We start from the raw sequence: 12,442 nt of genomic DNA, 5'->3' as shown, positions 1-12,442 counted from the left end.
TCCAGCCAGGTGGGCCAGGGCGGGCAGCACTCAGCAGCAAGCATGGCGCTGCAAGCCTGGGACTGGGACGATGAGGACCTGGAGAGCATGAGGCCCATATCCTCCCTGGGCAGCTTTTGCCAGTCCATCAGCGAGGTGGGTGTGGAGGAGTACATGGCCAGGACCCGGGCCACGGGCTCGGAGTCTGAACATCTGTACAGCAGCACCGCGTCCAGCAGCACTTTAAACGCCGATGTGCCCCACGTGGTCCCCTGCAAATTCATCATCTCCATGGCCTTCCCAGGGGCTGTTGGTAAGCGCTGGAGCAGAATTCCAACACTCTTTGTCAAAAGCATCCGTCAGACCCTCAAACCTCAGAGGGAAGTCAGGGGAGGGTGGGGGTGAGGGGAAAAGGACTTGTCTGCATGCACAGGAGCCTAACCAATGGACACAGACACCAGGGGGGTGAGGGCATGAGTGGGGCCGGGTGGGGTGGTAATGGGAGGATAAGGACACATATGTAATGCCTTAATCAATAAAGAAAAAAATGGAAAAAATAAATTAAAAAAGAGTTGGACTAATGGCCTTCTGCCAGGAGGTTAGGATACCCATACTCCCTCCCTGCTCTCCCAAGTAGGGGTGGTGGGTTCCAGGAGCAAAGGTCAGGAAAGAAGGTGCAATTTTAGGAGGTCCACAGTGGCTGTGGGGGCTTCACATACTTAACCCATGCAATAACCCTAAGATGTAGATGGTGTTGTATCTGCTTTTTGCAGATGAAGAAATGACAGTGAGGTTAAGGCCTTGGGCGTCACCTAGTTTCCTTATTTAAAGTGCAGGTTCTCGGGTGTGTGAATCTCCGAGTGGAAGGGTATATTGATGAACTCCTATGGCCACAGTGCTGTGTAACTAACCCAAACAAGCTCCCCAATCCATTGGCTTCACCCTGAAACCACTTGTTCTTCTGGGTCACAGGGTAGCAGCCTATGACCAGGCTGAGCTCCCTGCAGTGGCTCAGCTGTGCTTCCCATGTCTGTCACTCTCCTGGGCTCGTGGGCTGATCCAGACACATTCATATTATGGAAGAGCAGAGGGCCAGCCCAGTCACTGAGCACTCAGTCTTCTGGCTCCTTCCACCTGCTAACATTTTATTGGTCGGAGCAAGTCACCTGGTTAAATTCCAAGATGAGGGGCAGGAAAGAAGTACTCCACTTTTTTTTTTTTTAATGTATTTTATTGATTTTTCACAGAGAGGAAGGGAGAGGGATAGAGAGCTAGAAACATCGATGAGAGAGAACCATTGACCAGCTGCCTCCTGCACACTCCCACTGGGGATGTGCCCGCAACCAATTTACATGCCCTTGACGGGAATCGAACCTGGGACCCTTCAGTCTGCAGGCTGACGCTCTATCCACTGAGCCAAACCAGTTTCGGCTGTACTCCGCTTTTAAATACCCTTTTTGTTTTTGTCTACATCAAGTAGACTGCGCGTGCCCCCCTCCCCCCCGCCATGATGATTAATTTCTGCTTCTCTTTATAGCTGTCAACTGTGGGCTTCAGCTATTTTGGCGGCTACTTGCTTAGATGTCTACCATGTTTAGAACTGATAGATCTTCTTGGTGAACTGAACTTTCTGTTCTAATGTGATGACCTCCTCTATCCATAATGATGCTTTTTATCTTGGGCCTATTGATATCAAGCAAAGCAAAAAGAGCCCGGAAAAGACTGGTGGCAAATACCAACTGAAAGAAAATCGGTGTTTATTGATCACCTTCAACCTCACATCTCCTGCAGCATCTTCTAGCCTTGGTTTTTCTTATTTGGGTGCTTCTTCGAAAGACATTTGCAAAGCAGATCTCTATGCGGCAAAAATTTCTGAGGTCTTGCATGTCTGAGAGTCTTTTATATTAATTTGTTTTTCCAGTTACTCCTGACATGCAATAGTACATTAGATTCAAGGGTAGAACGGAGTGATCAGACATTTATATACCTTAGAGTAGACAGTGACCACCATGATAAATCTAGCACCTATCTGACACCATGCATCATTATTCCAGTGTTACTGACTCTATTTCCTATACTGTATAGCCAATGGGCAGTACAGTCAGTGATGACTAGCTTTACAACTGGCCATTTGTACTTAGTTCCTTTTATCTTTTTTCACTCATCTTCCTCCCATCTGGTGCCCATCAATTTGTTCTCTGTATCTAGGAATTTATTTGTGGTTTGTTTGTTCATTTATTTTGTATTGTAGAGTCTTATATCCACCCCTTGAAGGATGTGCCTTTGTCCTTGGCTGGATATAAAATTCTAGGTTTGATATTTTTCCTTTCAATATCTGAGTATTTATGAATTTGTTTATAATTTTCATTTATACAAATTATTTTTAAGAGAACTGAGATGCTACAATACTTTTCTAAAATTTGCTTTAAAAAAAATTGACAATGTCTTAAAGCCATGGTCGGCAAACTGCAGCTTGTGAGCCACCTACGGCTCTTTGGCCCCTTGAGTGTGGCTCTCCCACAAAATACCACAGTCTGGGCGAGTCTATTTTGAAGAAGTGGCATTAGGAGAAGTTTTAATTTAAAAAAATTGGCTCTCAAGAGAAATTTCAATCATTGTACTGTGGATATTTGGCTCTGTTGACTAATGAGTTTGCTGACCATGGAGGAAATGAGTGTACTTGTTTTTACTTTTCTGATATTTTGTTTGAAACACCTAATAGTATGTTTCTAAGTTATCCTACCCTTTATTGGTGAACATTTGTTTGCAAATGTTTTCTGTTACAATCCTGCAGTAGCCCTCCTTGTGTGCACCTCTGTTCAGGTGTGTGGGCACTTCTGTAGCCTGAATTTCAAGAAGTGGAATTGCTGGGCTTAAGGTACAAGGAGTCCTTGAATAATGTTGTTTTGTTCAACGTCATTTCATTACAACATTGATGAGATGCCGTAAAACCTTAACTCTTGCTTTGATCTCTTAGCCTGTGGTAAAATTGGTCTCATTGTATGTGGTTTTATTTAAAGTCCAGAACCTATCAATGATATTGAGGACTTACTGTAGGCATTTACATTTTTTATAGGTACTGTCCCATTTCCCACCAACGGGGTTGTAGCACTGTTTTCTTCCGTTGATGGGAGGGTCCATATATCCTTGGATTGAATCAGGACATGAACCTGTGAAATGCAGCAAGCTTTCTGATTAGTTGCACCTGCCCAAGCAAGTCTACTGCCTACCAAGCTTTGTTCCAAGCGCTGCATAAAAGCTAACTCTGCTGGTGGCACAAAATTAATACAGAAGCAGTCTTCTGGCTTCTCCTGAGTGTAAAAAACAAACAAAAAACAAATTCAAAACAACAACAAAAAACTTCAGCTTTAAATATAGTCATCATGTTTTTATAGGATGAAATTTGGATTATATATTTTAGGGGCTTCTAAAGCCACTTCTTCTGGTGTGCCAAGCGCCAGCCTGGAGGATCCCGTTTCATGGCAAGAGCAGGCAGTGGAGGCCCTGATCTCTGGCTGAAGCCCATCCTTACTTTCTGCATCCTTTCCTCACCCACCCCCACGCTGTGCAGCTGCACGCATGAGGTTTTGCTGGGCTCTGCCCTCCACCTGCAATGCCTGCCAGCTTTCCTTCTACCAGATTCTGCCGAGGTCCCCTCAGGGGCTTCCCCCACCACCAGGCCGAGTTCACCCCGACCTCCTCTGCTGCTCTTCAGAACCTGACTTAGACTGCCAGGGTTGCACAAATCAGATGGTGCTGTGATTTGTGGTTTGGTTTACTGCCAAGGCTAGGGTGAGGCAGGTGAAGTGCCTATGGTGAAAAAATATAAGGCAGTGTTTGGCAAACCTTGGCTCGGGAGCCACAAGCGGTTCTTTGGCCCCTGGAGTGTGGCTCTTCCACAAAATACCACATTTTCAGCAAAGGCCGGCTTAGGAGTACCCTAATTAAGTTAATAACAATGTTCCTACCTATATAGTTTAAGTTTAAAAAATTTGGCTCTCAAAAGAAATTTCAATTGTTGTAGTGTTGATATGTGGCTGTGCTGCCTAATGAGTTTGCCGACTACTGATATAAGGAGACAATTCCTCACAGGGTCATGCACTGAAATCGTGCACCCTTGTGCCTCGTCCTGGTCCAGAGTAGCCTGCCACTCTGCTGGCTGGGAGGGTGGAACCTGCATCTTAGCGCGCCACCCCCCACCCCCACCCCCGGCCAGGCGGGTGGTGTGGGAACTGCAGGGCTAAAACAAGACTCATTAAATCTGTATCTTCTAGGTCCAAACAGAAAATACACAACTTTGGCCGGAAAACGCACGAAACGCTCTAAAGTGGAGAAACCTGTTGCAATGGGTCATCGTATCTACCACATTGAGTATTTCCTTCTGCCAGAGGATAGAGAGCCTAAAATCATTGACATGGTGGTGTTTCCATCGGTGGTCAAATTGTTCACGGATTCTGGAGTAAAGGTGTGCGTGCGTGCGTGCGTGCGTGCGTGCGTGCGTGCGTGCGTAGCCTCCCATATAGCATACAGCCTAATACTACACAAAGTGTACTTGCTTCCCCTGGAAGCTGCTAAAAATGTAGGATCTTGGGCCCTGCTTCAGACCTACTGAATGAGAATCTACATTGACCTCATAATACTCATTACGTGGTTTTTTCTTTAGATATTTTTACCTCATACTTTCTTTGATGTTTCAAATGTTTTCATAGCTCTTGCAATTTCTTACTTTGTGAAATCCTGCCTGCACACACACGCGCGTGCGCGCGCGCGCGCACACACACACACACACACACACACACACACACACACACACACTCCTGCCTGTGGTCCAGCTGGGATTGGAGTTACTGGAAAGGACACTCTTTTGTAGGTAATTTTTTAAACTTAATTTTTTTCCCAAGGAGCCCAGAAGTGTGACAGGGCCAAGCCCATGACACCCATTTCCTGGTGTGACTTGGAAGCTGGGAAAGAGCCAGACACAGAGGCCAGACAGGGGGAGAGCAGGACCTGGCCTCCCTATCCGTGGGTCAAAGCTGGCAGAGGTGGATCCTCCGGGCTGCTGATCCTCACACGAAAAGCCTCTTGGTATTTTTCTATACAGACCATGAAGCCATGTCAGGAAGGAAACAAAGTCTGGGTGTCATGGACCCAAATATTTAATATCAACATGACTAAGGAATTACTCAAGAAAATCAATTTTCACAAAATAACCTTGAAGCTCTGGGACACTACGGACAGGATTTCCAAAAAACTTAGGTTTTATCAAATGAAGACTTCTACCTTCTCAGAAGATGGAGGATCTTTTGGTGAGTCAGGGAATCCGTGTTTTGTTTTAAATGTTTCTAGGGGTTGTGGCTTCTCAACAGTAACAGGAGAAAAGCCTGCGTCCCCTGGACCTCATTTTCCTGGGCCCACACTGGTTTCTGTGTCAGTGATATGTCATCCCTCCAATGTCCTCGGCTGTGGAAGTGCCTCCTGCTGTCTGTGTGCAGGCACATCAGCCACCACCTCCACCTCTACCACCTTGAGTACACACACACACACACACACACACACACACACACACACTAGAGGTCTGGTGCACGAAATTCATGCAAGAGTAGGCCTTCCTTCCCCCGCTGCTGGCACCAACTTCCCTCTGGCAGCTGAGACCTGGGCTTCCCTCCCAGCCCAGGCTTCATCCAGAAGGTCTTCTGGAAGAATGTCCGATCTAATTAGCATATTATGTTTGTATTATTATGGATTGATTTCAGAGAGGAAAGGAGAGGGAAAGAGAGATAGAAACATCAATGATGAGGGAGAATCACTGGTCAGCTGCCTCCTGCATGCCTCCACTGGGGATCAAACCTACAACTCAGGCATGTACCCTTGACCAGAATCAAACCTGGCACCCTGACTCTCTACCCACTAAGCTGCAAAATGTGGGGTCTAGCTGAAACCGGTTTGGCTCAGTGGATAGAGGGTCGGCCTGCAGACTGAGGGGTCTCAGGTTCAATTCCAGTCAAGGGCATGTACATTGGTTGCGGGCACAACCCCAGTGTGGAGTGTGCAGGAGGCAGTTGATTGATGTTTCTCTCTCATCAATGTTTTTAGCTCTCTATCCCTCTCCCTGCCTCTTTGAAAAAAAAAAAAAATAATAAAATATATATTTTTTATTTTTTTAAATGTGGTGCACTGAGAGTGCAGCCTGAAGGGTAGGTTCCAGCCCAGTCCCAGAGCTGCGGAGCAGAATTTCTGACAAAAATCTGCCCCGTAGGGGGCTCACGTTGGAGCACAGTTCCCGGGGCCAATGTATGAAGAAGGCTTCCTGCAGAAGGGGCCATGGAAACCACGGTTTGGAGGGTAAATGGAGTCAGCTGGCCAGAAAATGTAGGAGGAAGGGTGTTGTGGGCCCTGCCAGGGGGGGCCACAGGCTCTGTGCTTAGTGTCCTTGAAGTAAGAACACCTGCCTTTCTTCCAACCTTGTCCCAAGCTTAGCATCATCTGCATCTTACGTTTAGCTATTTTTTTTCTATTACAAAAGTCAGTGTATGTTTGCTTTGTAAAACAATTGAGAAATGGACTAGCTCAGAGAAGAAGAAATTTAAGGTCATCTGATGCCTGACCACAGATAGCCACTGCTAGCATTTCCTCGTCACCTTCTATGTGAGTACAACATGCTAACAAAAATGACTCTACTACACATGTTGCCTTAAGTCCTGCCTTCCATCACTTAAAAACTTTCTTCTGGAAACTCTTGTGTTGTGGGAGTGCAGAACTACCATATGAGGTTTGTTATCCAGGAGATATGCAATTTATCTCAGTACAGTGTAGGTCACATGCCAGAATTTGTTAGCTTTCCGTCTGCTGCTGTTGAATGGAGCATGCCAGCCAAGAGTTAGCATTTTTCTTCTATAAAATCTGCTCCATCTCTGGGTGTCTCCTTATTGGATAAAAAATTACCTCATTCTTGAAGCGCCTTCCCTCCCCACCCCAAGTCATAGTTAACTCTTGCTATGTCCTCAACTCTTGGCTACCAGCCCACCAACACCTCGTTGGTGTCCCTGCCTGTGTGATATTCTTTGAACTCTCTTCCTCGGCTAGCTCTTCTCTGCACACCCAGCTCTATTCCTGCCTCCTCTCTTTGTTCTGTCATTGTTCCATGATCCTTCAACATCACCCTTTACCCTGGCACTTCATTGCTCTGCAATTTTTATGGTTTCCCAGTGACTCAAGGGAGAACAAGTCTGATTTCTGAGACCAGCCTTGAAGGCACCTTATAATTAGTTCTCCAAGGCTCCTTTCTCATTGCCTCTTCCATATCATACCTGGTCCATCCCCTGGGCCTTGAAGGCTTTTCCTCATGGCAGGGCCAGCCTTCAGGCATTTGGTATAGGCAGGAGGCCCTGAGCCTCGTGTCTTTCTCCAAAAGCTTTATCTATCCTCCTGCACAACCCAATGTCACTTCCTTGTCCCCACTTCCTGCTTGTAGCTTCCATCATCTCCACTCATTCATTCACTTCCTCTGTGCACTCATCATTCCACACATGCTGGCCGCTGCCATGGGTAAGCCAAGCCCCACTTTAAAAGAAGTGACCGACATGCATGAAAGGTCATCTCCACTCTGGGGACAAATGCTCAGGGTGTAGCCCTGACTTTGCTAAGGCCAGTTCTCAGCACTGGGACAGTTACCTGAATGTCATCTGTGAAATGGGGGAGGGGCAATGCTTTCCTTCAAGTGAACTGTGATGATTACATGGGATAATATATGTCAAGTACTTAGAGGTCTTTTTAAAATTTATTTTTATTATTTTGTTTATTTTTTTACTTTTTTATTTTATTGTTTAAAGTATTATGTATAGTAGTACATATATCTCCTTCCCCCCCCCCCCCATAGATCTTCTCCCAGCCTCTCCTACCCTCTGTCACATGCCCTCATCCTACGTTCCCATTCCCAATATCTTGGTATTTAGAGGTCTTACTTGGAAGAAGCCATTGCCAATTGAGGTTTGAGTCTCTGGTATTTTGAAGCAGCCCCCTAGGCACCAACTCCAGGAAGCCTGGAGCCTGACCTCTCTTCCCCATTCCTCCATCTCCAACACCCGCAGAGTCATAGTAGGCATTCAGTAAGACTTCTCCGGGTTGATTGAATCAATGATTCTTTTTTTTATCCTACGTTCTAGACGAAGTGAAACATTTAATTTCAAATAAGAAAAAAGCCTCCGAACAAAGCCTTCTGGGCAAAGAAGAGTGGAGCCAGGCGTATGACCCAGTAAAGCCAGTCAAAGTAGGAAGACCCGTAAAGTCTTTACATGGTGAGTAGAGATGACCGCTGTGGGCCAAGTGAGTGAAGACTGTGGCAGGGAGAGTGATGGGCGGGTGATGCTGCTATAGTGTGTGTGCCCGTGTCTTTGCCTTCTACCTGCCCGCTGCTCTGCTGGGGCCAAAGCAAGCTGCTCCCTGCACACCTCACTTTTGGTTGTGGATTTTTTTTTCTTCTTTATTTAATTTTTGTCTATGTTGTGGCTGACAAACAAACAAAAGCTTTCTAACTGTAGAAGTTATATGTGTGTGTTTTAGAAAATTCAGTGAAGTTAAAAAATACCAAACAAACAGGGAAAATGAGCTCTAATTCCATCACTAGGAACAAGCATGGTAATATTTTGGTTTATCATAGCCTTTCTCTAAGATTTTTTTTTTTGACATAGATTAAGTTATCCTGGACTTAATGTGTCATTACATGCACTTTCCAATGTCCTTCAGAACCTTCCATAAACTCTATTTGTGGGGACTAAATCATATCTCATCTGCTGGCATTGCTGCAATTTGCTTACTCATTCCCTATAGGTGGGAACTTAGGAAGCCACATGTGTATTAAGTATTTTCTAATGTAAACAGTGGGAGGTAGACAGCTGAATAGATAACAGGCATTTCTTCTTGTTTCCTTTTCTTTGTGGGGTACTGTATAAACAAATGGAGGCCCCCTCTTGCCTTCATTTGTCCGAATAATTATAATTAGTTTGCATAATTCAATCATTTACTCCTTTATTATTGACAAATCTTTTTACTTGTGCTCATCACCTACAGACCTTCTGTCTGAGGCTGGCATTATAAAACGTGAAAAGGACCCTCATTTCCTGGTGAACAGTTTGGGAGAAGATTTTGGGAGGCATTTGCTAATAAATATTCCCAGGTCTCACCCAGTGGTGCCTGGAGCTCTTCCCAAGAATACCCAGGGGACGAAAAGCTACTCAGATGGGACCTTGCCACAGTTGAATAAAAAAGGACCCATGGTGTTTGGGAAGTGGCAGTGGAGCCCTGTCTTGTACTAGTCCTTCAGACTCCCACCGTTAGCCATACAAATTTTTCTTAACATATTTTTACTGATTACAGAGAGGAAGGGAGAAAGAGATAGAGATAGAAACATCAATGATGAGAAAGAATCGTTGATCAGCTGACCTATGCATGCCCCACCCTGGGGGTTGAGCCTGCAACCTGGGCATGTGCCCTTGACCAGAATCAAACCCAAGACCCTTCAGTCCACTGGCCAATGCTCTATCCATTGAACCAAAACAGCTGAGGCTGAGCCATGTAGATTTTTAAATTCAGTTACTAGGGGGCTCACGCAATCCAGGTGAAATTAAGGGAGAGCTTGTGTTTCTGAGCATGTTTTACATCCGACACTGCACTCTGGCACACGTTACTTTATCTCATGTAATATCCATAACGATCACTGTGAGAAGGTATTGCTATCTCTATTTTCTACACAAAGTGACCGACTGGTTAAAGTAATTTGCACCAAGTTCTAAAAGCAGAATTCTTGGGAATCTTGGGAGTGTGATCCCAACCCATACCTCAGATCACTGAGCCCACAGCCCTGCTGGCTGAGCGTGTGGTAGCTCTTGGAGCCTCCTGGAGCCTGGGAGGGGCCTGAGAAGGAGTTTCCGTGGATGCTGTGGGGACCATGGGTAGAATGGAGGCCCAGCTGCTGGCTTGGGGGGATGTGATGGGTACAACCAAGACAAACTGTCATTTAAAAATCTCAATATTAAAAATGTGTTTTGCATTAAATTAGAGATTAATTTGGGAGGAATTGACATTTTTACATAGAGAAGTCCTCCCATCCCTGATCATGCTGTATCATTTCACCTAATTCAGGTCCTCCTTTATGTCTTTATTAATAGAGTTAGTTTTTGTTTTTCTTCCTATAGGCATTGTGGATAATTCCTGTAAATGAATTCCTGGATATTTTAGGATTCCAGTTACTTTTATTAAAAAAAAATATATATATATTATTTCCTATCATACAGGGTGGGCAAAAGGAGGCAAGAGAAGGTTGGCAGTTGTGAGTATGAAAGCACAGTTTATTCTTGTGGTATTATTTATTAATTATGTATTATTTTCCATATGAACAACTGTAAACCTACTTTTGCCCACCCTGTATTTTCTAGTTGGTTAGAAATGGATAGTACAAGTGTGGTCCGCAGCCCAGTAGCACCAGCATTACTTGTTGGAAATGTGGAGGCTCAGGCTCACCCCAGGCTTACTAAACCATAATCTGTATTTTATTTAACAAAATCCCCAGGTAATTCATGTGCATATTGATATTTGAGAAACATGGGTTAGAGAAATGCAATGCTTTAGTTTTAATTTCTTTACATTTAGGTCCATTCAATAGATTCTTAGGTCTCTCTGGTCCCTGATTTTTTTTTTTTAACCTTTATTCATTTTTCTCTTTGTGAATGTTTCAAATGGAGCATTTCAGGAATACCAACTATTTCTTTGGGAGGAGCATCTATTAAGTCCCTTATGTCTGTGGATCTAGCTCTGGGCTTTCTCGTCCATTCCATTGGCTTCTACACAATGGAACCAATAGCTCATGGTAACTCCAGCCCCTCCTGCCCATGTCCTCAGGCTGTAGCAGGAGGAGATGCAGGACCCCCCTCAATTCTCCCTGCATGTGACTGGCAAGTGGTCAGCTTACCCACATGTAGACACCTCACCTGGCTGCTTGGAAGGAGCGGCAGCACCAAGAACAACCCCTGCCTTCAAGAAGCTCCCAGAACCTTCCCAAACCTCTGAGAGAATTGATGGTGTCCCAGTGTGGCAGCTGAAATGCGAGTTCCTCTGACCGCTTATGCCCTCCTGTGATTTCAGTGAAATGGAAAGAGTCAGATATGGTAAAGAGAAGACGGCGAAAGAGGAAGAAATACCAACCAGAAGATGATTCTGCCGTCAAGCTGTCAGAGCACTGGAAACAGGGTGCCTTCTCTGTCCAGCTGGCAATAATGCCGCTCCTTGCAGGTACCCTCCCCTACCCTCCTACCTTGCCCCCTCCTCTGCCTGCTCATTTCTGGCCTCTGCCCAATGTGGCTAAAAGTCCGTGCTCACAGCAGGACACAGAAACGCTGCTGGCGTGGAGGTGGCAGGTGCTTCTGTCAGGACACTGGGCAGGGCTCCAGCAAAGAAAACAGAGAGATAGCCTCCTCCCTCCCGCTGACATCATGGTTGATGACGATAAACAGACCGGTCCTGGCTCGGCAGGCCGAGTGTGTGTGTGTGTGTGTGTGTGTGTGTGTGTGTGTGTTTGCTGTAGTGGCATCAGATCTACTCCAAAACCAGCATGATTGTGTGTAGTCATTGTCTTCAGTTTCCAAATAGCCCAAGAGTTTGCAGACGTTGGTGGTAAATGTTGGCCAGCTAGTAACCCAGAAAGATGCTAGAAAGACTCTGAGTTTGAAATAAACTCTTATTTTCATTGCATTTTGGAGGGGCCCATCTTAGCCAAGCAGGGCTGTTGTGTACACAGGTTCCAACACATATTAGCCGAGAGACCTTGGACAATGACATAACATCTGTGGGCCTCAGGTTCCTCATCTGTCCAGGTGAGCTGACAGCAATCGCACAGTATTGTTTGAGGATTACGTGGCATTGACACATGTTCCAGTCTAGCAGTTGTAGGTGCACAAACCACACACAGTCCCTTCCCATGCCCTTCCCCCTTATCCGGGAACAGTGGGCACTGGTGCCCCCCAGGGGAGGTTTGGCATTGTGTGGAGGCATTTTTAAAAATATATATTTTATTGATTTTTTTACAGAGAGGAAGGGAGCGGGATAGAGAGTTAGAAACATCGATCAGCTCTCTCCTGCATGCCCCCTACTAGGGATGTGCGTGCAATCAAGGTACATGTCCTTGACTGGAATTGAACCTGGGACCCTTCAGTCCTCAGGCCGACGCTCTATCCACTGAGCAAAACCAGCCAGAGCATGTGTGGAAGCATTTTTGATTGTCACAAACAGGAGCCAGATGCTTTTGGCCTGTTAACTGTCCTCCCTAGAAAGAATGATCTGTCCTCCATGTCTGTAGCACTGAGGTTGGGATGCCCTACCCTGCAATTATGGCTGACACCTCCCTAAACGTCTCAGTGATGATTCCACTCCGTGTTTGTTTTGGAGATTTTTTTTTCTTCCTAAACTGGGTAAT

At 45.5% G+C, this 12,442-nt stretch overlaps 1 protein-coding gene across 1 annotated transcript in view; it reads left to right on the top strand.

The window, feature by feature from the left end:
• Window positions 1–13: 13 nt before the first annotated feature.
• CFAP92 (cilia and flagella associated protein 92 (putative)) overlaps window positions 14–12,442 on the top strand; it is a 29,435-nt gene continuing 17,006 nt past the window's right edge. Inside the window, exons 1-5 of the mRNA XM_045589314.1 lie at window positions 14–292; window positions 4,254–4,444; window positions 5,081–5,303; window positions 8,142–8,273; window positions 11,116–11,262. Coding sequence (XP_045445270.1) covers window positions 43–292; window positions 4,254–4,444; window positions 5,081–5,303; window positions 8,142–8,273; window positions 11,116–11,262 — 943 coding nt within the window. The 5' untranslated portion in view covers window positions 14–42. The remainder of the gene's footprint in view (window positions 293–4,253; window positions 4,445–5,080; window positions 5,304–8,141; window positions 8,274–11,115; window positions 11,263–12,442) is intronic.

Source organism: Pipistrellus kuhlii, unplaced genomic scaffold (assembly GCF_014108245.1).
Source record: "Pipistrellus kuhlii isolate mPipKuh1 unplaced genomic scaffold, mPipKuh1.p scaffold_m20_p_30, whole genome shotgun sequence".
NCBI lineage: Eukaryota > Metazoa > Chordata > Mammalia > Chiroptera > Vespertilionidae > Pipistrellus > Pipistrellus kuhlii.
Note: the sequence above shows the minus strand (reverse complement) of the source record. Positions and strands in the feature narration are given on the sequence as shown.